Raw genomic sequence first — 27,009 nt, 5'->3', positions numbered from 1 at the left:
TGGATCTTGGCATTGCTTGTTGTGATATTTTGGTGTAAAGGACACATACTGTGTCTACAACGGTAATGCTGTGATGTGCAGTGTTTTTTTTTACCTGTGTAGAAGATGTGGTCAAAGCGATTCTGCACAAGTGCCTTGGTCTCCTCTGCTCCTCCAGAAACAACCGCATAACAGTCCTGCCGATATAAGAGTCCTATCTCAGTCAAAGTGTCAGATACACGAGTACAGTAATGTCAAAACCATATTGAGGTCATACCTGTATTGTAACTCTAAGTGCCACCATGCCAACTGCTATAATTATTATGAATCATACTGTATTTCTGTATATCTGCCTCTGTGTCCCAACCAGCAGCGGCAGATGCCGCCCACCAAGAGTCTGGGTCCGCCTGAGGTTTCTGCCCGTAAAAATGGACGTTTTTTTCTCGCCATTGTCGCACCAAATGCTTGCTCGTGGGAAACTGAAATTGTTGGGTCTTTGTAAATTATAGTGTGTGGTCTAGACCTACTCTATCTGTAAAGTGTCCTGAGATAACTCCAGTTGTGATTTGACAGTATAAATAAAATGTAATTTAATTGAGAAACAGTTTTACGATACGTTTTTACATATCTTGTAGTACACGGTACATATCTTGGTCACAGTTCTTTACAACCAAGTCCCTAAAAATACATATGTGACACAGCTCTTCTTTGTTAATGAAATGGTTTTTAGGTGCCGTGACTTAATCGGGGTTGGCTCACCACCCAACCTTCTTTTGGCGTGATAAAAGTGTGGTGTTCAAGAAGAGTTGTGCAACGTGGACATGCACCGAAACTCACACTGCTCTGCACCTCCCTGGGTTTTTTTGTTTTTGTTTTTTCAACTCTCAAATATCAAATATCAGTATGGGTATCAGCCTCAATAATCCAGCATCGGTTTGGCTCCGACAACAACTAGCCAATGCCTCGTGTCAGATACATGCAAGGAACATTTTACAGTAAAAAAGAAACTTGACTTCTTCAGCCCGTTTTCATGTAGTCTACATTTCCAGGTCTGTTCTGTGAACAAAGTGTTGCTTATTTGTGTCTAACCTCACTTGGTTCCAACCCTGATGACACTAGAGACAGACAAATGATGTACCAGCTCATGATGGTGGTTCTGAATGGTTCTGTATTGACTGGATTCCAGTGTTCTTGGATAGTTTCTGGGTATAAACCACATTTACACAAGTGCAATTAAGAAATTTTTGGATTGTAACTGAATTTGTAGATTTAACAAGACACAAAAACAGAACGACTCAAAAGTTGCATTTACCTGAGACAAATATTTGGGGATGAGCTCTGCCATCAGACTGTCTGTGGCGGCGCTGACCTCTGAAGGCTTGATGACCGCACAGTTTCCTGGTTGGAGACACCGTCGTCATCATCCAGTCAGAAAAGACAGCAGTGGTAAGACTTGACAGAAGTTACATTTTCACATCTTTCAAAAAAAGGAGGTTAAAGGCCGTTGTTAGCCCAAATGTAGCCTCTTAGCCCTCTAATCTTGCTTTTTGATAAAGAATGCTCGAGGTACTGTTTGACTACTACATGTCTAACTGGAACAGAGTTTAAGGAAGTCCTTCTGGCCGATTCAAAAGATTAAATAATTACTCTGACAGAAGAATTTGGAAATGAATGGAGTTAGCCACTATGGCATCAAGTAAAGACATGTTCTGTTTTGTCGCAATGTCCTTCCAAGAACAGAATGTCCTGCCAAGATGCTGACATCGGATAGAGAAGAGTCGGCTGTAGAACAACCTTTATCAGCTTCACATTCCATGACTTTGTTGGCTTCATCATTTAGAATCAAATTAGACAGCTTGTGAATACAATGAAACCCTTGAAAAAACTTGTCTCTTTCCATTATATTTTAAAAGATAAAGTCAGTCTAACCTAGCAGCAAACGTTCCACTTCAACTTGAAGCTGCACCAAGAAATATTTTTATATTACAATGGATCACATGACTAGGCCTTCTTGATGTGAAAGGGGTGGAGCACAGATATTTCCCCTCAGGAGGTGGTGAAGACTAGGGATCGAAGGATTATCGCCCTGGCCTATTATCGGGGCCGCTATTTGGCAATTTGCAGAATATCTGCATCTGCGTTTTATTTGAACGTTAACCGATAAAGTGCGCTACTTTGGCTCCGCTACAGCTCTCTGTCTCTCCATCTGCTCTGGTATCATAGAGAGGCGAAGTTCCTCCCCTTCCGGTGGACCTCATGGGACCTTAATTCGGAGAGAGACAAACTATTTTTTCATCCCGTTTGAATTGAGCCATGGATTACAAATATGTTCGTCAATTTAAAAGATAATTTTTCAACTGGATAAAGTCTCATCTTGTCGTAGGTTTGTCATATTACAACCCGGTCTCACACCAGTTCGTAAATAGTCATGTTATTTTTATTTATTGATACGTGTACAGGTCACGAATTTTGACCGTTACCATTTCACCAACTGCCACGGGGAAATTAAACGCCACACGCCAGCGACAACAACAGGACGGCCGGTGACAACAACAGGACGGACCGCCACACGACGAGGATTATCTCTGGTCTCTATCAATGTTGTTGAGTTGAGTTTGCAGACAGGAACACCAAATCAACAAACGAATGAGGCTCCAAAGCTCCATGGAGCTGAAGAGTACTGCAGAGTTGACAATTGTTCTCTGTGGGTTCCTTACCTGATTGACCCCTTTAACATTACACATTGCCATTTGTTTGTTGTTTTATTGTCACACAAACATACTGAGTCAATATAGTGTATACTCTGGTGGTGATATGGATGTGGATGATACCTGCAGCAATGGCTCCAATCAAAGGTAAGATAAGGAGTTGCAGGGGATAGTTCCACGCCCCAATGATCAACACAACTCCTAATGGTTCCCTCCGCACAGAACAGTCATCAAGCTTTGTGGCCTGGAAATTGACATGAAAATTGAATGAAAGTCTGAATATATATGGAATGAAACGTGAATATATGGAATGACAGTAGGAATATACAGAACAAAAGTTTGAATATATGGAATGACACTGAATATACAGAACAAAAGTTTGAATATATGGAATAACAGTAGGAATATCCAAATGGAAGTTTGAATATATGGAGTGACAGTGGGAATATATAGAATGAAAGTTTGAATATATGGAATGACAGTATGAATATACAGAACGAAAGTTGGAATGACAGCTTCTATTCACCCATTTTTTTGTATCGCATCAGAAAAGCTAAATGGAAACAGCTAAATTTGTCAAAAAACGTCCTCAATTGCACAATAAAAGGTTTTTACGCTAGCTTTAACTGTTCAACCAAACTCGTGAAGACCTCTCTCCATTTTTCTCACGTAGATGAGGTAAGATGGCCAAAGCGACTTGTTTCGTTTCCGGTTAGCAACCTTTACTTCAAGACATGTACTAGTCATATTTAACATTTCTACACTAAATGAAAAAATAACAGATTATTGTATAACTTGCTGAACCCTTTAATGTAAACAGAAATATACGCAACAGCCAGTTTTGATAAAGCATTGGTAAACCTACCAGGTTTGTGCCGGCATACTCTGGCTTCATCCAGCTTGTGAGGTTAGCGATGGCGTAGTGCAGCTCATTGATCGCAATATCAATCTCCGACATAATGGCCTCAAATTTTGGCTGTGGTGCAAGAACAGTAAGAAAGGCAGGTTAGTGCTTAATGAATTGTAGCAGACACAAAAATGATTAGTGTGCTTTAAAAACACCCTGCATGTGTGCAGGTGTGCATGCAACCATGCGCGTGTGCCTAAAACTTACAAATTAAATAATCAGTTGGAAAAGGTAGTTCATATTTGTACAAAATGTTTTGTATGAACTTATCACAAAAAAAATAACTGGAGACAGATACTGAATTTTTAAGCAGTCTTAACTTTCACCATTATTTATATTATGAAATGAGTCAGATAAATTAAATATGTAGAATTGTTCTTGAAGAAGTGAAAATGTTTAGTAACTTTTACTTTCAGACAACTTTGTTGGGGGCTGTTCAATTTCACCATCATCAGGACGGATAGGGCTAGACCCGGCCCGCCAAATGGTCCAATCAGGCCCACTGGATGACTTTGCAAAGTGTGAACATTGCAGTTAAGTAAATAATTCCAATTCCAAATTTACCACTTTAATCCTCAGAGAATATCTGATTTCTTGTTCCATAAATTTACGACTTTAAGCTTAGAAATTATGATATTTTTTTTTTTCAGAATATTACCCCTCTCCCAGGTCCGTAACATAATTTTTTTTCTCCGACAATGGCCTTAGAACGCTCTCGTAGCAGATGCAACTTGCATTTGCCAACATCAAATGACAAGAAACTCTGTGGCAGAGAAAGTTTCTGATCTTTCTGGAGTGGTTTACTGGTCCGTCGCACTTGAGATCAAATTAGGGGTATGTGGCCCATGAACTAAAATGAGTTTGACACCCCTGGGCTAGACAGAACTGCTGTATCAGTGTCATGCTGCGAGGCCTTTGGGTTTGCGTATGAAGTAGTGAGGTAGTGTGTGCGAGTGTGACACGTGAGCACCGTCTTGTACCTTTGCGAGGTCTTTGTGCAGTGCATTTAAAATCTGTTCCTCATTATCTTGGATCATGGCCATAAGCATGGTCAGCTGGGTTTGACGAAACTGCTCCGGTATTGTGATGCCTGAACGAAACGCTGACCGCAACCTGTCCACAACCTGCCTCTGGGTGTCCATCCTGTCACCTGGAACATACAAAGAAACAAATCTCACCTTTCTGATAACTTGAAAACGAGTAAAAGAAAACCCCACATTTGAAAAAAAGGACAAAGACTGCATGTTTTGTTATTGTCTTGAAATGGGTAATCTGATAAACAGGGAAACGAAAACCCAAAAAACAAGTCCTAATTCTGTTCATCGGTTATTTTGTTTTGTGCACATGCGCAGTCTGATCTGCGGCGTGCGCTTACCTTGCATGAGTACAAAGATTCAAAGAAAATGTGTTGAGCATATTTTAAATTGAAAATGAAGGTACATTTTAAGGAATTAGGAAAAAGAAAATGTTGGAAAAGGATATCAGGGTAATAAGGTTAAATCAGTGATGACAGACAGACTGTAGGCCTACCTGTTATGTAGCCTATGTAGGAGTGAAAGGCACGTAAATAATGTTTAATGCATTAAAACAGTATTCTTTTTTTGTTGAGTTTACAGTTTTGTTGACAGTGATCCAGTATACTATGAGACCTACAGAACACACACACACACACACACACACACACACACACACACACACTGAGCAGCCTTTCTCCTGACATCACATCCTGCCTATTTTCCGGGGATTTTCAGGGAATCACAGGTGAGAAGGGGAAGGGGGAAATAGGATCTGGGAAGCCACACAGTTTTTCAACCTCAGCTGTGTGCGAGTGATGTTTTTAGATCTCGTCTGCTCGTTGTTAATCTTTCACAGTCGGTCTTTTTGTAGGTGTTATTAAATGCATTTATAAAATAAAAGGTTAACCTTAAGACGATGGCGGACCTCATTATTAGCACCAGCAAGTGTTCGAAATGGTTTCAAATTCCCTCCAGAGGCATTTTTTGTGGGCAGATTGCCACTAAACCAATCCAAAATTTAAATTTTGCAACGACCTGTCACATTCACACATCCATACAGTCTGATCTGCTGGCCACTGAGCTCCACTGGAGCAGTTAGGGTTAAGGGCCTTGCTCAAGGGCACCTCAGTGGTGGGAATGAGGGAGGGACAAGCGCTGCTCTTTCACTTTCCCCACCCAGATTTTATCCTGCCGGGATTGAGCCGGCAACCTCCCGGTCCCAAACTCGCTTCCTTAAACCCTAGGCCACCAGCTTGACATCAGGTTGCTTTTCTCCAGAAGTTTATTCTGTCTCAACTTTTTTGCCGCAGGCTCATCTGCATTTTGTAAGGCAAACACCGCCGCAGCCTAAACGCAATACCCCCATTCACAATAAATGGAAAGACCTGCGGTTTTTGCCGCCCCATCGCCAGGCACTGCTAGGATGGTGACGGCCAGAGCCACTGGGAGCAGGGCCCTCATGAAGTGCACCGGACTTTAAAGCCAATTGAAGTGGCAAAACATTGGAATTGCAACTCCCGGCCCGTCACATGATGCTCTCTGTCGCAAAAATAAAAACATTTCCTGTTGACTTAGATGGCAAAAGAGAGGTCTTTAAATCACTGGATACATTTTGAGCGTTACAACCCCGGTGAATTCACTCATTTTACGATTATAATTTGATCCATACTGTCCGATAACATTTGGAAAGTCTAGAATAACAAATACTAGAGCCACACGAATAAAGTAAGCAGAGCGCTAACCCGTAAGCAGCCAGCTCGGTCGACGGAAGTCTCTAGGGCGCCTGCTCTATGGGCCACTCAGTGTGGAAGCAACGCCTTTCATTTGGGTCATTTTTGGCTCCGTGATGGCTTCATGCGCTACTGAGAAACTCTAGGAATGAACACTGCATCCAGAGGTCCATCCATGCCAGGAGCCGTAGACCCATTTCTAGATATGGGCCCTTGATTTTTTTCTCTACGGCTATCTTGTCCAGGACATGTACAACAGCAAAAAAACTTTCATGTCACAGTTTTAACACTAGACGACATACAACGATATCAATTCTTAACAGTACAAGGTGTTACAGTTTTAATTAATTTCCTTTTTAAGAGCGATGAATGGATTTATTGTTTTAACTCATTGCCAAAGGCAATAAAGCATTGGTTTTCTCCCTGTGAATTTACATTTATGGATATGAAATGTATCCATTAGAATGAGAATAAACTTATGAGCAGAAGAAAAAAAAAACTGATGAGTATTTTTCTGTGAACTTCATTTTGGCCCTTTGAGGGTGATGTCACGGAGACTATTCGTCAATATTTTATACAAAAAAATGAACAGAAGTAGAAACAAAATAACAGAAGAATTGTGAATCTGCTCCAAAGACTTGCTCTATGGCTTTGGGTTCCTTGTTAATTAGGCGTACCCATGTTAAGACCAAAAACAAGAAAAGAAAAACGAAATATGAAATGGAATGTAATAACTGAACGATCGGATGATTCACTGACCACTAACGTTAATGGATTTTCGAAAAGCACCTGAAGTCATTTCGCAATATTTCGCAACGGAGAGGACACATTAGCAAAAAAAACCTGTACGCCGAATTTACCAGAAGTTCTTACTGTTTTTATCAGAGGTCTTCAGGTGTTTGGCTTTAATGATCCACGAAATAATGATCCTGCGAAAAAGCTAAAAAAAATAAAATAAAAAAAAAATACTGGGAACGATCGAGTTAAGTTAGTTTTAAACGGGCCAGTGCAAATAACTGCTGACCCACGGTTTATATGATAAAAGCAGACCAAACAAAAGCGCATGTGTAACGTTGGCAACGTACAGTAAGTTTAAATTTGTATGTTTATTTGATTAGGACAATGCACATTAATCAACATTTCTGTAAATGCGCCAGTGTTAGCCAGTCAGCTAATTTTCTACTATAGTCCTAATTAGCTAGCATGCATGTCTTCACGGTGGGACGAAACCGGAGCAGCCGGAGGACTGAGCCAACTGAACCGTGCTTGGCCGTACGTATTCCCTAACTGTTAACTAACGTTAAGGTAAGTCCATCTCATACACTCTGGAGTTCACAGAAACTGTCTACTAACACTTTCTAACGTTACCGTTAGTAGCCTAGTAGTAGGCTATGTCATGTTCTGTTCTGTGTGCAAACCGACTGTATACAAAGGTGTAAACAGAACAGAACATGACAAGATATGAAGAAAAAACATAATGCAGAGTTGAGTCTGTACGTTACCTGTTGGTATAGTATCCCGTAGCTGCTGCGCCGAAGAAACTAGTAGTAAACTAGTAGTTCCGCTTCCCCCTCAGCACCTGATGTTACGTAACAGCATAGTGGGCGGCTTTGGAGCCTGCCCTTACATCTTTAGGCTACTTTACTGTGCATTTTGTTTTTTTTGTCACCCTTGCTTTGACAATATAACGTCTGTTTCCCATGCCAATAAAGCCCATTGGAATTGATTTGAAAGTAGTTGAATTAAGAGAGAGAAGAGAACTCATTCAGATAAGCTGACAATGAGACAAAAAAAAAAAACACACGGAACCGGATCGACCAGAGCAGGAACCCGTTTCAGAAAACAGGTTTAGTGAAAACTCTGAGTTTGTTAACCCTGAGCTGAGGGAAACTCTGGGTTTTCTGTTTCAGAAATTGAGATAACTTAACTGTGAACCTAAACACTGCGGTCAAGCCAGCCGACACATCGTGAACGACAGTCAAGACAGCCGACCCAGTTTTTTTGCTGTACGTGATTATAATAGCTTTACGGTAATAGCGTCTCAGAACTGATTTCAAAATAAAAGCATTCGTCTGATACATAGCGAGAGACAGTCATTGAAAGCTAATACCGTCAAAGGAAATGTCTGACAAGGCCCTGTTTCCACACACTAATTTCACTTCAGGGTTATAGTACACGACCCCATGGTGTGACCCATTAAGTATCAAGACATTCTGATGTGTAGTTTCAAAATAAAAGCCAGTCAAAGTCACAAATATGACAATAATTATATAATGATTTTCGATTCAATTTAAAAGGAAACGCCCTGTTATCAAAGGATAATTCCACTTCAGGCTTGTAGTACACGACCCCATGGTGTGACCCATTAAGTATCAAGACATTCTGATGTGTAGTTTCAAAATAAAAGCCAGTCAAAGTCACAAATATGCGACTGATTATATAATTATTTTGGATTCAATTTTAAAGGAAACGCCCTGTTATCAAAAGATAATTCCACTTCAGGGTCATAGTACACGACCCCATGGTGTGACCCATTAAGTATCAAGACATTCTGATGTGTAGTTTCAAAATAAAAGCCCGTCAAAGCCTCAAATATGCGACTAATTATATAATGATTTGGGATTCAATTTAAAAGGAAACGCCCTGTTATCAAAGGATAATTCCACTTCAGGGTTATAGTACACGACCCCATGGTGTGACCCATTAAGTATCAAGACATTCTGATGTGTAGTTTCAAAATAAAAGCCAGTCAAAGTCACAAATATGCGACTGATTATATAATTATTTTGGATTCAATTTTAAAGGAAACGCCCTGTTATCAAAAGATAATTCCACTTCAGGGTTATAGTACACGACCCCATGGTGTGACCCATTAAGTATCAAGACATTCTGATGTGTAGTTTCAAAATAAAAGCCCGTCAAAGCCTCAAATATGCGACTAATTATATAATGATTTGGGATTCAATTTAAAAGGAAACGCATGGAACTGTACATCAGAATGTCTTGATACTTAATGGGTCACACCATGGGGTCGAGTATTATAACCCTGAACAGGGCGTTTCCTTTAAAATTGAATCCAAAATAATTATATAATCAGTCGCATATTTGTGACTTTGACTGGCTTTTATTTTGAAACTACACATCAGAATGTCTTGATACTTAATGGGTCACACCATGGGGTCGTGTACTATGACCCTGAAGTGGAATTATCCTTTGATAACAGGGCGTTTCCTTTTAAATTGAATCCCAAATCATTATATAATTATTGTCATATTTGAGGCTTTGACTGGCTTTTATTTTGAAACTACACATCAGAATGTCTTGATACTTAATGGGTCACACCATGGGGTCGTGTACTACAAGCCTGAAGTGGAATTATCCTTTGATAACAGGGCGTTTCCTTTAAAATTTAATCCCAAATCATTATATAATTAGTCGCATATTTGAGGCTTTGACGGGCTTTTATTTTGAAACTACACATCAGAATGTCTTGATACTTAATGGGTCACACCATGGGGTCGTGTACTATAACCCTGAAGTGGAATTATCTTTTGATAACAGGGCGTTTCCTTTAAAATTGAATCCAAAATAATTATATAATCAGTCGCATATTTGTGACTTTGACTGGCTTTTATTTTGAAACTACACATCAGAATGTCTTGATACTTAATGGGTCACACCATGGGGTCGTGTACTATGACCCTGAAGTGGAATTATCCTTTGATAACAGGGCGTTTCCTTTTAAATTGAATCCCAAATCATTATATAATTATTGTCATATTTGAGGCTTTGACTGGCTTTTATTTTGAAACTACACATCAGAATGTCTTGATACTTAATGGGGCGTGTACTATAACCCTGAAGTGGAATTTATATATTAATCATATATAATTATTCTCATATTTGAATCTTTGGTGGGCTTTTATTTTGAAACTGTACACCAGAATGACTTGAAACTTCCTGGGTGGCAATATGAGGCGGTGTACGTCTAATATTACCCTGAAGTGAAATTAGTGTGTGGAAACAGGGCCTTGTCAGACATTTCCTTTGACGGTATTAGCTTTCAATGACTGTCTCTCGCTATGTATCAGACGAATGCTTTTATTTTGAAATCAGTTCTGAGACGCTATTACCGTAAAGCTATTATAATCACGTACAGCAAAAACACTGGGTCGGCTGTCTTGACTGTCGTTCACGATGTGTCGGCTGGCTTGACCGCAGTACCTAAACAGGTGGGGAACAGGTTTTCTTCAAGAAACCTCGAGTTTCTCTCCTCGGACAGTTCCCTAAACGTTAGTTTTTGGTCTGGTTCGAACTAACCTTTAGGGAACCAGAAACTAACGTTCCCTAAATGTTCTGTGTTAGTGGGGACAGCCCTCTTTCATTTCCTCACCCATGCATTCAGTCTGTATCAGGCGCATTTTAGCGCAGTTTGTTACTGTATCTGCATGAATAAAAAGAACAGGGTTGGTTTATTAACCATGTTACTATAAAACGACTAATAAGACTAAGACTTTTTTTTCTCTCAAAACATGGCATTTCCTTTAGTCGACGATCCCGTTGATGAAGAAGCTGTAGGCTACTACTTCGCAGGGAGTTAAACATAAGTCGGGAGATGATATTGATGCCCCGACTATAGATACATTTTCATTTCCAGATAACTTCCTATTTGAGTGGTAGCCTATCGTTTTTCTTCCCAGTCTATCAGTTATGTATGCTACCATAACCTTATCCGTCCTCATATCACTAACATCAAGCATTGTGGACATGCTCTGAAACGTTTTTTAAACGTTTTTGTAGTGTTCCCTGGACACAAACCAGTAAGAACCATTAAAAAGGAGTTCCACAGTATTGCAGCTGAATAATGTAAACCCTTTGAAATAAAAGATTATGAATTATAATTCTGTTAATAATGGTGCTGCAGTCTCAGAATGGGATTAGTAGGCCTAGGACATTTTTTTGCCTGCTGGATTGCACCTAAATGAAATAGATTATAGGTTCAATACCATTTCACCAGTAATATTATACATATGATTATATATGATATTAATAGGCTACACTATATTGGAATATGCGCATTTACTCTAGCAGCAGTTTTCTCCCACGCAAATTCTCTCTCTTTTGCAGCAGCTGCTGTGATTGCTTTTTTTTTTCTTCTTTTTTTAAAGATTTTTTTTAGAGCATTTTAGGCCTTTATTTGTACAGGACAGCAAGACTTGAAAGGGGAGAGAGAGGGGGAACGACATGCAGCAAAGGGCCGCAGGGCGGAGTCGAAACCGCACAGATAACGGGAAAGTTTAGATTCAGAGTACAAGTACAAGTACAAGTAGGGGGCATGTTCAAAATAATAGCAGTGTTGTGTTCAGTTAGTGAGGTGATTGATTCTGTGAAGAAACAGGTGTCAGTTATGGCCCATATTTAAGGAAGGAAGGAAGCAAATGTTGTGCATGCTGGTTATAGTGCATTTCACACTGAAATACTCAGCAAAATGGGTCGTTCCAGACATTGCTCTGAGGAACAGCGGACTTTGATTAAAAAGTTGATTGGAGAAGGGAAAACATAAAGAAGTGCAGAAAATTTTAGGCTGCTCAGCCAAAATGATTTCAAATGCCTTGAAATGGCATCCAAAGCCTGAACGATGTGGGGAAAAAACGGTCAACTACCATTCGAATGGATCGAAGAATAGCCAAAATGGCAAAGGCTCAACCAATGATCAGCTCCAGGAAAATCAAAGAAGACTTAAAGTTACCTGTGAGTACTGTTACGATCAGAAGAAGGCTATGTGAAGCAAAGCTATCAGCTAGAAGCCCCTGCAAAGTCCCTTTGCTGAAAAAAAGACATGTACTGAATAGGTTGAAATTTGCCAAAGGACACATTGACTGGCCAAAGGAGAAATGGGGCAACATTCTGTGGACTGATGAGAGCAAAATTGTTCTTTTTGGGTCTAGGGGCCGCAGACAGTTTGTCCGACGACCTCCATTCACTGAATTCAAGCCACAGTACACTGTGGAGACAGTAAAGCATGGTGGTGCAAAAATCATGTTATGGGGATGTTTCTCATACTGTGGTGTTGGGCCTATTTATCGCATACCAGGGATCATGGATCAGTTTCAATACATGAAAAGGTCATGTTGCCTTATGCTGAAGAGGAAATGCCTTTAAAAAGGGTCTTTCAACAAGACAATGACCCAAAACACACCAGTAAGCGAGCAAAGTCTTGGTTCCAGATGAACAAGATTGATGTTATGGAGTGGCCAGCCCAATCCCCAGACCTCAATCCCATAGAAAACTTGTGGGGTGACATCAAAAATGTTGTTTCTGAGGCAAAACCCAGTAATGCAGAGGAATTGTGGAATGTAGTTTAATCGTCCTGGGCTGGAATACCTGTTCACAGGTGCCAGAAGTTGGTCGACTCCACGCAACACAGATGTGAAGCAGTTCTCAGAAATAATGATTATACAACTAAATATTAGTGCAGTGATTCAAAGTAAAGCAAACCCTTGAGACATTTTTCAGTTTATACAGTAAATGTTTGAGTTTGTAAAGAAAAATGCAAATAACTATTTTTTTGAACAGCCTAATATTCCTTTTTCTTCACTTTCTGTAAAGGTATAACACAAACTTGATCAATTCTGGTCATGTTTTGATTTGGAATTGAATGTGCAGTGTTCCCAATGCATTGATATTATGGAATTAAAAGCTATTCTAAGGATTTTGAGCATTATTCACTTTTTTAAACACTATTATTCTGAACACAACTATGTATATTACATACATAGCCGTGGTTAGTGTGCGTGTCTAATTAAAATCACACCTGAAAAGAAATCAGCATTGATACAAAAACTTTATTCTCACAATATCAAAATTGACAGACCTACAAAGATTTGTAGATTAAAAGGAATTAAGAGAGAAAAACAATAGTGAATATAGTGACTCCTGTTGGCAGTCAGTACATATCTGGTAGTTAGTTGTGATGGTGCCGAGCAGCAGCACTGGCTATGTTAAATAGTGACGCATATGACCGGTGACAAATGGGAGGGGAAGGGGGTTAGGGAATACGTCACCTTGCATTTAATCCTGGAAGCAACATTTATAAAAAATCAAAAACAGAGAGCTTATGCATTGAAGGAACTCCTTAAACGATAAAATAGTTAAACTCCCTACATCTGCATATTTAAAAAAAAAAAAAAAAAAAGAAAAAGAAAAGAAAGAAGAGATCGAACACCCTTCAGATACTTCTAAAGCTAAATGACAATGTTGTCATGGAAAAATACTACAAGATTGGTGAAGGTTAAGTCGGAGTAGTCGTTTCTACAGAGACTGAGAAAGAAATGGAGAAAGAGGAGAAGTGACAGTCATGGGTCCAGTGTCCACCTCGCCCCTACACCCTTCACAGTGACTGCTCTGTCAGCCTTGGGCAGTACGGCAAAAATCCAGCTCTTCAAACTGTAGCTGTGTGCAGGGTTTGTGTCTAACTGCCCTGAGTTCTGACTGACAGGACCGTCCGGCAGCGGGGTGGAGGGCGGCTGCTGCTGCTGTGAAATGGTGCCAGAGATTTCGACACGTCATGGCTGTTCGCTCAAAGACTTCACAGGAAATAGTCGGCTACTGGCTTCTTGGAGGGGATGCCTCTGGTCTCTTGCGGTGCTGCCTCAAATATGATGAACTCCCGCTGTAGATGCTCATCCAGCTCCAAGATGGCCGCCACGTTGCCACATCTGATTGCCAAGAGACAGACGGAGAACTGGTTAGGACATTCACGTATTTGCACATTACAGAATACACGGCTGTTTTCTAGAAAAGTGTCTGTGCTCTCAGTACTTTCCCACCTACTACTGAATGTCTGTGGTTTGAAGTTAAGGTTGCATCCTTAATATCTGCTCTATTTTACTTACCAATACTACACGAGAGGGTATGCGTTACTTGGGTTATGTACCTCGGCAATGGCCACAAACTGACAAAACTGCCTTGCTAGCTCAATCTTGTAAACCAAGAATATGTTTTGTAGGCTTGGGCTGAATAATATATTGGTTTTTGTTTATCGTCATCACGATATCAACTTGCGCAATAAACACGTCGCAAAAGGCTGCAACATATCACGAAAGAGAGATTTCTTGGGTTAGGTAAAAGAAAATATCAGTAGAAAACTGCACTTTAAAATCTGTCATTCGTTTTTTAGTTGTGCCCTTCCTTAATAAATTCAATATACGTTCAATAAAAAAATTTGGAAATTATTTCCTTTCATGCGTTTGAAAGAATACTGAAAGCAGCAGAACGGATTACACTTTAATACCTTTTAATTTATTGCAAGTAACTCCAGATTGTGACCACATTTTGAGATAGTGCAAGTCAACTGCATAACTCTGTGATCTTATTTATTTATTATTTCAGGACAATGCACATTTGATGAACATGTACAGAAGTACACGTAAAAAGTGCCAGATTGTAGCCCAAAGGCTAATTTCCATCTGTAGTCCATCCACACTTGTGTCTCGCTTTTGTGGTGTCCCGCTCATTGTCTGCACATGCGGTTGCTGTTACCCAGCACTGTTACCACGTTTCTGTATAAAATAATGACGTTGAAGACAGTCCATAATACATTTGCGACTGGTGATCCGCAGCCGAAGTTCATCCATTTTGTTTTGCTAGAGACCGTAAATTGGCGCGGAAAATGCTGCGTAGTAATAGCCGAAAAGGAGTTAGCCTTAGAGAGAAGACACACCAGCCCGATAATCGGGCGTCGGGCCGCCTGGCGAGGTCCGTAACTCGAGTCTGTTCCGTGTGTCCCGTGCCGTCGGCCGTCCGAGGAGCCGTCGGCATTCATTTGGGCCGACCCAACATGTTCAGTCGGAGACAGGGCAGTCGGGACTCACCCGGAAATGGGGAGCGGATGAGCCGCTCAAAATCTGACGAAAATCTTTTAAACTGACCTTTGTCAATCTGAAATGAAGACAGATTCAGCAACTGCACAGCCTATTTCTCGCTTAAAGTGTTTTCAGAAACACGTTTCAGTGAACTATTTTAGTACAATATGAGATCGTATTCTGAACAAGCCGCCATGATAGTCTGTCATGGAGACGTATTACGTTTCGCGCACGCGCAGAGCGTACGCTCAAGTCGGCGTCGCCTCAGTGTGTTCTGAGGCATTTTTTGGACCTCGGGACCCGACTGATCAGTCCGACTGGCTTTTCTGCCGACGGTCGGCCCGCCTGGCTGGTGTGTCAGGGCCTTTAGCCTAACGTTAGCCATCCTCTCTTCATCACACGGTTGTTTACGGTCTCAACCCGGCTTGCGTGCACTTCCGGTCGGCGAAGCTGTGTTGAAAAGACCTCGGCAGTGCTAAAGTATTCAGTCTCGTCACAAAATCGACAAAAAAGGACAGGATTTTTTTCAGGATTCAACACCACAACTGCGGGACTTGATTGCCCGTGCATTCACGGATTTATTTGCATTTTTACATCAATGCTAAGGTCAGCTCCGACATTTGCTACATGCCGCGGTACCGCTCTCTCACTTGGGTGAGAGAGGTAGGTGGGTGCAGAGTGTCAGCAGAGAGCGGAGACTGCTTCTATGAAATAAAACACATACAGGCTGCTAAATAACTATTTTCGTCGTAAAAACAAATGCAGCTTGTGTGTCGTGAGCTCCTCTCTCTTTGGCTCCCTCATCACCCAATATTTCCCACACTGGGTGTTAGACAGTTACGTACTCCCCTTTCCATGGAAGTATAATCACCTTAGATATGATTGAAATTTCAGTGTTTAAAAAAAAAAAAAAAAAAAAAAAAAAAAGATAGGAGGGAAGGAGAGCCTCTATGAGGCAGAGGCAATAATACAGTACACTGACATTTTGTTTACATTTCTGAATGTGCATTTGTTAAGCAACATTTAACATTTAAAGCATTTATCAGGAATACAGTTAAAATGGGGAAAATGTGAAAAATTGTGTCGATTGAAGGTATGCGACCCTAAATTTCTGCTAATTTATAAATTATAATTTTTTTTAGTAAGGGGTTACAGTGCTCCTAGTAAAAAAAGTGGTTACACTTTACTTGAAGGTATCTACATAAGAGTGACATGACACTGTCATAAACGTGTCATAAACATTATAAACAAGTCATAAAACATTTATGACATAATGCTTCTGTCATTAAGCGTCGTTCGGTTTTTGTCAGGACAGGTTAGGGTTCATGACAGTGTCATGTCACTCTTATGTAGACACCTTCAAGTAAAGTGTTACCAAAAAAGTTAGTCAGGAGCCCTGTATCGCATATTTTCGTCATATCGTCCAGCCGTACGGTAGGCTGTTTCTAAGATAGCATCGACTCACTGCCACTTAAGAGACACCTTCAAGCGAGTGGCCGTGTCGTAACGGAAATACAAGCCGAGCCAAAACGTGTGTATGGAAAAACCCCTAACGGATGCTGATGAACTAGATAATCAAGTTTTTCATTGTCAGATGTTCATGTTTATACTGTACGCTCTTCACAGGCCATCAAAAGGTAACTCTTTTTGAAGAATGGAACAAACATGTCATTGTTTTCAACAATATGTCTGGGATTGCCATCTTCAGTCATCGTCTGTGTAGATACTGTAAATGGTGTGGGGGTCAAATAAAGGCCTACAAATGGACTTCAGTATTTGTCTGTTAGCTTTTACTACACTGGCATTAATTAAGGTAATGTTTATTCACAAACATCAGTACAGTTCCAAAACTACATCTTACAACTTTATAATTAAACAGTACTTCTAATGAAATCAAATCAAATTATCGGTTGAGAAGTATCTAAAATAAGTGAAATATAGAGAATATTAATATTCCACAGGTAATGTTCACAGATTGTCGAGAAAAGCACATGTTTAAGTCTAAACATTCTTTTTCGCATTTGCTGGGTGTCGACATAGACACCGTCATTTGAATAGTGAAGCTACTGTAATGGCGTGTTCACATCAAAAAGTTTTTGGCAGCACGATTACATACAAAGTCAATGCAACGCGTATAGAAGCAAATTTGTGATGCGAATGAAGAGAACACAAAAAAATTTGAATCCTTCACGTGAGCGAGAAATTTGTGTGACGCTTTGTTGCGAAGGCCTGTCAGTTTTTTAGATTCAGAATCTGAAACGGAGGAACAAATTATTGTAGCTGTCTGTAGACGCCCTGAGCTCAGTAGTACCTCATTATTTGTACAGAGACCGGACGGAAAAGGAGCTTCCTCTGGGAAAAGTAAGCTGGGAAGTTAGACTACCTAGTAAGTTTTGAAAGTAAAAGTAGTTTAAAACGTTGCTTGCTTGTCATCTTGCAGACAGATCTGACAAAGTATGAATTCTGACTTTCTACAAATCAGCATCATGATGTAGTTATTTTGGCCTACTTTATATCCGTTCATTGCAATTAAATCACGGCATCATCATATATCATAGCCCTCAACTCCACTCAAAAGCATTCTTAAAGTGGTTTGTCTTAAAAAAAAAAACAAACAGGTACAGCGATTTAATAAGGTCTTTTTTTCTGTCTTTTTTAAATGAGTCGCGGGGCTACACCGTCGATTCGACGCAGAAGCATAAAATAGGCTTTAGCCTAAAATGCTAATAAACTGATATCAGTACTTCCTTGAGAAAAAAAACCCACCCCAGGCCACAAGTTAGAAAGTTAGTTACTGGCGAAAGAAAAGAGCTACAACCCCACGGAATAAAAAAAAAAAAAAAAAAAAAAAAAAAACATTCTGAGCGATGCGGGAGCATTTCAATGTGCATTAGAGGTAGTGCTACATGGACGCAGGAAAATTTAGACCTGTTTATTATTACTACTACTAAAGACCTGGAACACAATACTTCAGCAAATTTAGGATTTTTTTTAAGGGCTAAATGCTGATGTTTAAATTCTAGACCCTGCTGTATCGACATACCTGTAGCAGTAGTTGGGTGCTGACCATACAGTGAGCACCGTCTCATTGAAGTGCCACTTGTAGCCCTCCATGACCAGCTGGTGTGCTCGACAGATCATGTGGATGTCGTTGGCGGCGTTGAATTGGGCCACTACGTCGCTTCCAAACAAGTAGCCAGCACCTCTGGGACTCACCCCCCACCCTGTGGTGTCTGTGAGGGAGAGAAGATCAGTGCTTCAGGTTTTCACTTCATCATGTCAAATAGTTTCTTTGACCATTTATAAACATGTTGGTTAACAATTCGGTGTTTAAAAGGCTCGACGGGATGCCTGTATACCTTCAGGGTCTGACCACAGGAGGTCACACATAGGGCCATCATGGGGAACTTCCTGTTTCCTGTCAATGGTCCGGATCTGGTCCAGTGTCTGGATGGATGGAGACAAGCCACCGTGCACACAGAAGATCTGAAGAAGGAAAGAGAGGAGCGTATTAATCCAACTGATGGACCTTATATAATGTCATATGGGAAACTGAGAAGTTACTCAACCAGCTGTTAGAGTCTGTGAATTTAGAGCATGCATTTTTATTGAAATACTACAAAATGTATCTCACCTTGCCATCAATGATAGCGGAAAGGGACAAGTAGTCAAATATCTCAGTGCAGTATCTCCAGACCGTGACTGAGCCGTACTTGCGGAGGCACTCATCGTAGAAGCCGTAGACCTGGGTGATTTGCCGGGACTCGTGGTTTCCCCGAATCAAGGTTATCCTGTCTGGATAACGCACCTGAGAAGCACAGCAGAAGCAAAGTGATGAGGAGAAGAGGATATCATGAGCCTTCTAATGGCGCTTTTCCATTACATGGTACCTGCTCGACTTGACTCTACTTTTTTGGTTTTCCATTACGAAAAAAAGTACCTGGTACCTGCTAACAGGTACTTTTTTTAGTACCTCCTCAGTCGAGGTTCCAAGCGAGCTGAGGCGAGCCGAAAAGGTGACGTGAAAGCGACAGACGGGGGTGTCCTGAACAAACCCGCTATTTTTAAAGTTTAGCCAGCTGTTTTTTTTTTTGCTGCCTCCAGCTTCTTTAGAAACTAAATGTGTCTTCTGGCAACAACTCACCTTCTAGGTTCTGTATGTGTCGCGTTAGGTCACAGTAGTTTACTACGGCGCCGCTTGTTTACAGTTCTGCGGAGGCTCCAGCAGAGCTTTCGCCGTATCCTACGTACACACACACACGCTGGCTCGACGCACACACCAGCTGACAAATGTATACATCAGGCCACATATTACAGAGGCTACGGTGAAAGCTCTGCGTGGAGCCTCCACAGAACTGTAAAACAAGCTCAAGTGGCCTGATGTTACTTGTGCGCTGGTGTGTGCGTCGAGCCGGCAAGACGACCAGCCACGCTGAGGCGGTACTAAAATCTGCAATGGAAAACGGACGCACAGCGTGTCGAGGCGAGTCTAGCAGGTACCATGTAATGGAAAAACGCCAAAAAATGGGTCTGATTACTCCAAACATTCCATCTCTCTAATAACTCGGGATATGTGTGTGTGTGTGTGTCTGAATTGAAATATCTCATGATCCGTTCATCCAGTCTACTTCACACATGGTTTCCTGGGTACCCAATTAAATTCACTCAGATCATTTCGCAAAGAGGAAATTCAACATTCGACACTAGGCACCACACAAACAAAAGCCAGACACGTATTAAGTTGCTACTCGCTGTAAATTCACCACTTCTGAGAACAGAGCAGAACATAACGCCATCTAGGGGCTCTTCATCATTCAGACTCACCCTGGGGCTGGCTGTTTAAGTCTACTGCTAACACTAATAACATTACCGTCGGCAAAATACCCCCCCGAATCAAATCCATACTTCAACGTTAACTTCAAGCCACTAAGCCCGTTGGAAATGAACACCTCTGCTGAAGTCTTAGATTCATTAACGATAGTAATGATGAGACAGCACCGCCGTCATTAAACACTGACTGTGGTGATACCAACATGTACCGTTGACGAAAAAGACAACACTAAAATGTAGTTAAAGAAATACTTTTTTCAGATTTTTGCTGATTGGCTCTCATAATGGGCTGGACTGGTGACGCATGGCGCACAGCCATGAGTCCATGAAGCAGATGTCAGTGACTGCTCCAGGGTTTTCCCTGCCATTGTAAGGTTATGGTGCCGCACACAAGCCGTTTCGGGCAGCACCTGAGCTGAATTAATGTAAAATCCTCAAAACAAACTAAAAGACTTTTCTCAGATCGATGACTGTAGTCGGTCCCTGAGTCAGATGACTCCCTTAGCGAGTTTTGTCTTTTAGGCTTGTTGAGTGTTATTTATTTTCTTCTCTAGCCTTTTCAACGTTTGAGACGCAGATACGGCGATAATAAAACGTCACATTTTCTTGAAGGAGGACCCCTAAACCCCCCACCAAATACCTGCACCTAAGTCTTCCACAAACACCGTACTCCCCATTTTAACTGTGATATTTTGTGAGAAGAATCTGAACCGGCAACGTTCTCTGTCAGGTAAATGTAGTAGTACAAGGTTTTCCTCTGAAGTAGAAGTACACAGTAAGTCAGTAGTAGTATACAGTGTGGTTGCATATTAAGTTCTTTAGGGTCCTTCTGTTAAATAATTTTGGGGCACAATGGTTCTGGAGAAAGCTACAAGCAGTAGGGATAGACCGATTGTCGGCCCGTTTTTTTGGCAGTTTGCAGATTTATCTGTATCGGCATTTTATTTGCCTGATAACCGATGAAGTTAATGAATTAAAAAGTGTTCTACCCTGGCTCGGCTACAGCTCTGTGTATTATGTACAATAATTACTTGGTGCAATAATTTATCAGCTACATGTGCAAAGGTGTTATTTATTCACTGCTGCTACTTATATTCACACTGTACTTATTTATGCTCGTACTGTATTTATGTTGACACTGCACTGCAATAGAATTTGTACAATCCATTGGAAACAATCTCTTCAATCTAATCTTATTACTTCTAATTAATGTTTTTATTTATTTCTCATTGTAGCTATGTTACTTTATTGACTTTATACACTTGAATCTGACCGTGAGTAACGGCAACTAAATAATTTCCCTCGGGGGAATTTCTATAATGACAAGCCTGCCCAGTTATAGCACTTAAAAAGCCAGAATGTACTTGTTTGTGGTGACAGAGTTGGCTTGCAGTGTTACTGTAGCTACACCATTAGCATTAAAGAAGTTTATTATTATGGAGCGATAGTTACATGTTTAATCTTTAAACAGCGTTGGTTCTAGTGCAACAGGGACTTATTTAAGCTTCCACCCTGCAAATGGAACATTACTCATCCGCATGAGACGATGTTTTTACATGTTATATACAACGTTAGCCGACAATATCGTCGAGTCTCACAGCTATTTTGAACGAGTTAGCAAACGTCCATTAATTCATTTGCTGGTTCATTAGGCCTAGATATAGAGCGACGAGTAGGAGAGAAAAAACCCTGAAGGGGTTGGCCTACGATGATATCGCTTACACTTAAAAATCAATTAAAATGAGCTCTTCCTTTACCAGCTGCAACATTCAAGTTTGAAACGCATAAGTAGTTATATTATTATGAAATGGAAGTTTGTCACAATAACATTTACTTAAGATTTGTAATGCAAGACGTATACTTATACTTGTAAATATTCATCTAGTTTAGTAATAAGGTAGCCTAGTTTTTTCAGGTTTACGCCCCTCTCACATGCTAATGTAAGTACTAGCTCCCGGCAACTCAAGTGTTTTGCATGTAGTAAATGAAGCTAGTTGTGAGTGTGTTATCACTTTCTCTCTGAAATCTCACTGCAGATGGATAAAAAGAAACAAAAAAGTGCAGTATAGGAGTATTTTGAAAGAAAAACCCACACCAGGGACAGCAGTCTGCAACATGTGCAAACAAACTGTTAGCAGGGGAGGAAAAAGCTATTTATGTTTTTATTTATTCTTTTATATTAGTGTGCATTACGTTGAAAGTTGTATTAAATAATTGCTTAAAGCATTTAAACAAAGTTTCGTGTTGCCGTTTGTAACATTCCAAAATCCTAATTTTGACTGATTTTAAAATTTGACTGTAAATGCATATCGGTTCCAAAATATTGGTTATCGGTTTCATTAACTACTAATAAATCGGTATCGAAAAAAAACAGCATCGGTCGCTCCCTAACAAGCAGCAATACCTCAGGCTGAGCAGACAGCCCGTACCGAACAGGCACCATTTGAGCTGGCACTGTACTAGTCTGTGAAATAAGAAGAGCATGTGTACCTTAAGAGCTAGCAGAAGAAGGAAAGTCTCTACACTGTAAAAGCCTCTGTCCACAAAGTCACCCATGAAGAGGTAGTTTGTCTCTGGAACATCGCCACCAACCTGTCATTTGGGGGGAATAAAAACAAGTAGTTTAACAGTGGGATACCGTGAATTTGATAAACAAAATAAAGATTACAAAGACAACAGAAACAATCTGGGAAAGTATAGCAGTTGAACTGGCTTGTGACAGTGAGTAGCCTATAGTGCTGTCAATGAACATTCTAAATTAAAATTGTAAAAAAAAGAAAAAAAAGAAAGACATACAAATATGAAAATTAATAATCCATTGTGGGGGAAAAAAAGCAGCACTACAGAGTCTGTCTGACTTGCATTCTATCATGGGCCACTGCTCCCTAAACGTTTAGCTCCCTATTTGTGTAATGTCTGATTGAACCCAGCAGGCCGTCGAGAGAATTCACAGGCTAAGCGAGTGGGCGTGTTGATGACGTTTTTATCACGCGGCTGGCGCTACCGGTGTAAATCGGTGACCTGCCATGCCTGTCTGCCTCCTGCACGCTCCAGAGAGAGTGGGAGAGAGGTCTACGGTGTTTAAATGTGTTTACATTATAAAAAGGACATTACTAAATAAACTAATTAATGTAATGTGAAGAAATACAAATAGTTAAGCATCTCTAGGTATAAATATATCTATACGGGTAGATACAGCTCCCATTGTATCGGTTTGCCTCTTATTTTCATAAATGTGCAAATATATATTTGAATGTATTCAAACATGTGGGTATATGACAGCCCTAGTAGCCTACAAAAGAGGGACAAACATACTTTGTTATCAAACATATAGAGAATAATGTATTCCCATGTGAAATGGCGTGTCACAAATTACATGTATATAACCCATATTTCCATTTCGTTTTTTCCCGTGTGTAAAGGCCTTTGTAGTGATCGAGTGTAACAAGTAACAGAAACTTACTCTAAACAGCTCCTTCAAGTCATAGAACTGACCATGTATATCACCACACACCTATGAGGAAAAAGCAGGTGAAACATTACCACATTTAACATACTTTTAGTCAAATTCTAAGAAAACATGAGCCAAAAAAAATAAATGTTACTTACCGTGACAGGAGAGTCTACTCTCTGGACATTGCTTTCTTCAACCAGAATCTCTCTGAAAATACACACACAGAGATGTGACTTGTCAACTACCATCATTTTCATGGGATGGATATATATATATATATAAAAAGCTTAAAAATCATCTTCCCTCAAGATTACTTATTATGTGGTAAATAATGTGTACAATTATTATGCAGTATGCCATTGCTTCAAGTTGTTTTGTGTGATGAATGGATGTAGCGAGTCAAAAGTTCTGATGAAATATATAGCTAACTCATAAATTCTGTGTCTGTATGATAGGCCAAGGTCATCCATTACCTGGCTTTGGCACACAGTGCCTTGACTTCATTTTCTTTAATGAGCTCACAACGTCTGAGCTGCTCTATCTGTCGGTCCAGGTCACTGATGTCCCCCATTGTGACACACATAGGGAGAGCGGCTCACACACTATGGTCACACACTCCTCTGGTCACACGCCGGGGTCTCTAGACGCTTTCTTCCCCAGGCAACAAGGTTGACCCTCACAGCACACTCCTTCCTCGGAAAAAAAAAAAAACTGGGCTCTTCAACACTTGTACGTCAGTCTCTTGTTTTGAGGATGTTAAGAAAAAGTAACTGTAAAGAAGAAAATAAAAACGGCTAAGCAATTCAACAACGAATTTGAATAAAAACCAAAACAATGCAACTTCATTCACGTAACGTTAACATGTTTACTTAACGTTTGCTGCTTGTTAGTTTGAACATGAGTTGCTAACTAGCTAAACGATAAGGATAATTTATTCAGAATAGGAAACTCGCCCTGCATTACTCGTTTGTTTACACAGAATACAGATGAACAACGCACCACAGAAAACTGACGTTATTCGTCAAGGAATGCGAGGCCTATGGGCGTAGCTTAGCTAGTAGTAAGCTAACCCTTAGCACGTTAGCTTAGCTACATCATTGCTAACGACGTCAATGAACAACTGATTCTTTGATAACTTAACTAGCTAACCATTTTGTTTGGGAATTTGTTCTGAAGGTTAACACTAACGTTTACCAACTCGTCCCGAACGTACTAGCTAAGTGTGCTGATACATTCAAGAAACGCATTTAGCTTAGCTAGCTGACGAAATGCTGTGTGTTAGCTGGCTAACCACGGCTGAAGACGTCAACACTGGTTAGCGCTTCTCGGCTAATTTCGTGACCGAGCTAACGTTAAAGCTAAAAGCTAGCAACACATTCATACAACGCCGCTAATTCGACGAAACACGAGAGTAGAGTAACGTACCGTTGAGTGAGTGATAGCAGAGCGGTGACAAACAGGCATCTATATCATTCCGTGGATTGTGCGTTTTTTTCGCCGTCCACCGGCTCCTCTTCGACTACCCCCGATATCGTCTTTGCCGGCGGTTTACTTCTGCCGTGCTGCTGCTCATGAACTGCAACTTCCGGTGAAGGGACGCGCATTGCTCAGTACAGCCTGTGTGGAGCGTAAAGTATATAGCTAGTGTGGGGAAGGTATGGACTGTAAATCTATGGGAGAAGGTAGTTTTAGTTACAGTTCCGTTATAATCAGAGTTTATTTGGTTTTGTGTGTGAGGAAGAAAACACTAAATGGCGATCTGACGGTCATATTCTGCTTTATGATGAATATGCACAAATTGAAGGGGCTGATGTGACAAATAAAATGTATTGATTGATTAAACAATTAAATCATATTTATTATTTAACCAACTCCAACAACTAATCCAAATACTATTATTTACAAACCAAATATCCTCCCAGTGTCAATCATCTATAACCACACAGTTTTGGTAGAATTATATTTCAAGGAAATTGACCTAATTGTTGTGGAAATAAATAGGAACATTATTAGTCAAGGCTTAAAGAGTATTTTGTTTTTTTATTTCTGACATTTAATGAGAACCAAACAAGGATGTAATTTATATATTTTTAATTGCACTTGATTTTTTTTATTTGACATGATAATAAACCATTTCCCTGCCACTGCAAAACCTCTGGTAAACAAGACATTTGATTAAACAAGCGCAGGCTTAAAAACACAATCAGTAAGATGTAACAGTAAGTTGTGACAGTAGCAGCATAATACAAAATGTTGATGGTTAAAATTTCAGTAGGAATGTGCACATCTGTTTGACACGTGTAGAAAACAGGGACAAAGTACAATATTATAATAATTACTTTAATACACACATTTTAAACCAGGTTTGAAAACAGGAAAACTGAGATTTTTGGAGCAAAAAAGTTAACAGTGTTTACAGGCATACCCCAACATTTTTTCCTATGGTCTTTTGTTACGACACCTTTTTACCGACTTAATAATAATAATAATTATAATTGAATAATTAGCACTTTAAAGCTCAGAGCCTGTATTCACAAACCATGTTATCTTACCACTAGGAGGACTCCTAAAAAACACTAAAAGTTCCTAGCTAGATGTGTCCTCTTAAAAAACCTATTCACAAAGCTGCAGAGACCATTTTTGACTAAGGACTTGGAAGAACTCTTAAGCTGAGAGAAAAGGGGTTGACCCCTGTTGCTATGGATGATGTCATGTTTCGTTACACTGTGATTGCCTGTCTTGGGTCCCTGTCAGTGAATTTGTGATAGAAATACTGCAGGAGGTATGTTGCCATATCCAAATAAAGATTTTAAAATAAACTGTAGGCTGGACTGATTTATACGGAAGCGTCGTGCTGCCACTGCAGAAAAAAAACAAAACGTATCAGTATCACGTTATTACGTGAAAAGTTTGCTGTAATAACAAGATATTTTCATGTTTTAACAAGATATTTTCACATTATTACATCATACGAACTTATCAAGTTATATTTATCACGTTATAACGTGATCATTTATCTTGTTAGAACATTAAACTGACATGAAGACACAGTGTGCGGATGAATAAATTGCAAAATTATGGCTCAGAAACACGATTTAAGTTCTACTTCATGATGGGCTGAGACGCATTCTTCTGTACAGTCCCATCCATTTCAAAATCCTTCATACAGTGAAAACACACCGGGCGCGCAAGTGTTGCGAATAGCACGTGTAGCGTAGCTACGTGCCTGATCCCACTCCTGGCCATTCATACCGGATGCGTATTTCTATGCGCCGGTCACAAAGCGATCCTTCTCCTCTCGGCTCTCGCTCTCTCTCTCTGACAGAAAGACACAGGATGAGTGGGGGAAATTGTGGTAATTGTAGCCTATATGTGGCTGTGTATGTGTGTCACTCTGTCTGTCCGTCCGTCGGTCTCTCTCTCCGCGTGCCTGATCGCGTGTGTTATTTAAGTATCCGGCTGCACTGTGGTCTTTCTGTATGTGGTTACCTGCCTGGCTTGACACATACTTTCTTTTTCTG

General features: G+C 40.3%; 2 protein-coding genes across 5 annotated transcripts in view; both read right to left on the bottom strand.

Moving 5' to 3' along the window:
* aldh3b1 (aldehyde dehydrogenase 3 family, member B1) overlaps window positions 1-7,940 on the bottom strand; it is a 28,366-nt gene extending 20,426 nt beyond the window's left edge. For 3 of the 4 annotated variants that reach the window (XM_035998965.1, XM_035998964.1, XM_031318093.2), the window contains exons 1-6: window positions 7,843-7,940; window positions 4,575-4,744; window positions 3,553-3,663; window positions 2,811-2,931; window positions 1,292-1,377; window positions 95-176 (exon numbers count right to left, since the gene is read on the bottom strand). In XM_035998965.1, coding sequence (XP_035854858.1) covers window positions 95-176; window positions 1,292-1,377; window positions 2,811-2,931; window positions 3,553-3,663; window positions 4,575-4,736 — 562 coding nt within the window. In that variant the 5' untranslated portion in view covers window positions 4,737-4,744; window positions 7,843-7,940. Of the gene's footprint in view, window positions 1-94; window positions 177-1,291; window positions 1,378-2,810; window positions 2,932-3,552; window positions 3,664-4,574; window positions 4,745-7,213; window positions 7,235-7,842 lie in introns of those variants that run through there. The other variant, XM_035998966.1, reaches the window with a different exon arrangement.
* Window positions 7,941-13,165: 5,225 nt separating this feature from the next.
* On the bottom strand, window positions 13,166-25,147 carry LOC116063291 (serine/threonine-protein phosphatase 4 catalytic subunit B). The gene is made up of 9 exons (XM_031318203.2): window positions 24,914-25,147; window positions 23,962-24,258; window positions 23,644-23,695; window positions 23,498-23,548; window positions 22,525-22,626; window positions 18,839-19,012; window positions 18,564-18,690; window positions 18,248-18,437; window positions 13,166-14,058 (listed from the first exon to the last, which is right to left on the bottom strand). The coding sequence occupies exons 2-9, from the start codon at window positions 24,069-24,071 to the stop codon at window positions 13,929-13,931; spliced, it is 936 nt and encodes a 311-aa protein (XP_031174063.1). The 5' UTR covers window positions 24,072-24,258; window positions 24,914-25,147; the 3' UTR covers window positions 13,166-13,928.
* Window positions 25,148-27,009: the final 1,862 nt, after the last annotated feature.

The sequence above is a fragment of the Sander lucioperca genome, chromosome 2 (assembly GCF_008315115.2).
Source record: "Sander lucioperca isolate FBNREF2018 chromosome 2, SLUC_FBN_1.2, whole genome shotgun sequence".
Classification (NCBI taxonomy): Eukaryota; Metazoa; Chordata; class Actinopteri; order Perciformes; family Percidae; genus Sander; species Sander lucioperca.
The sequence above is the reverse complement of the archived record's forward strand: the minus strand, read 5'-3'. Positions and strand labels throughout refer to the sequence as shown.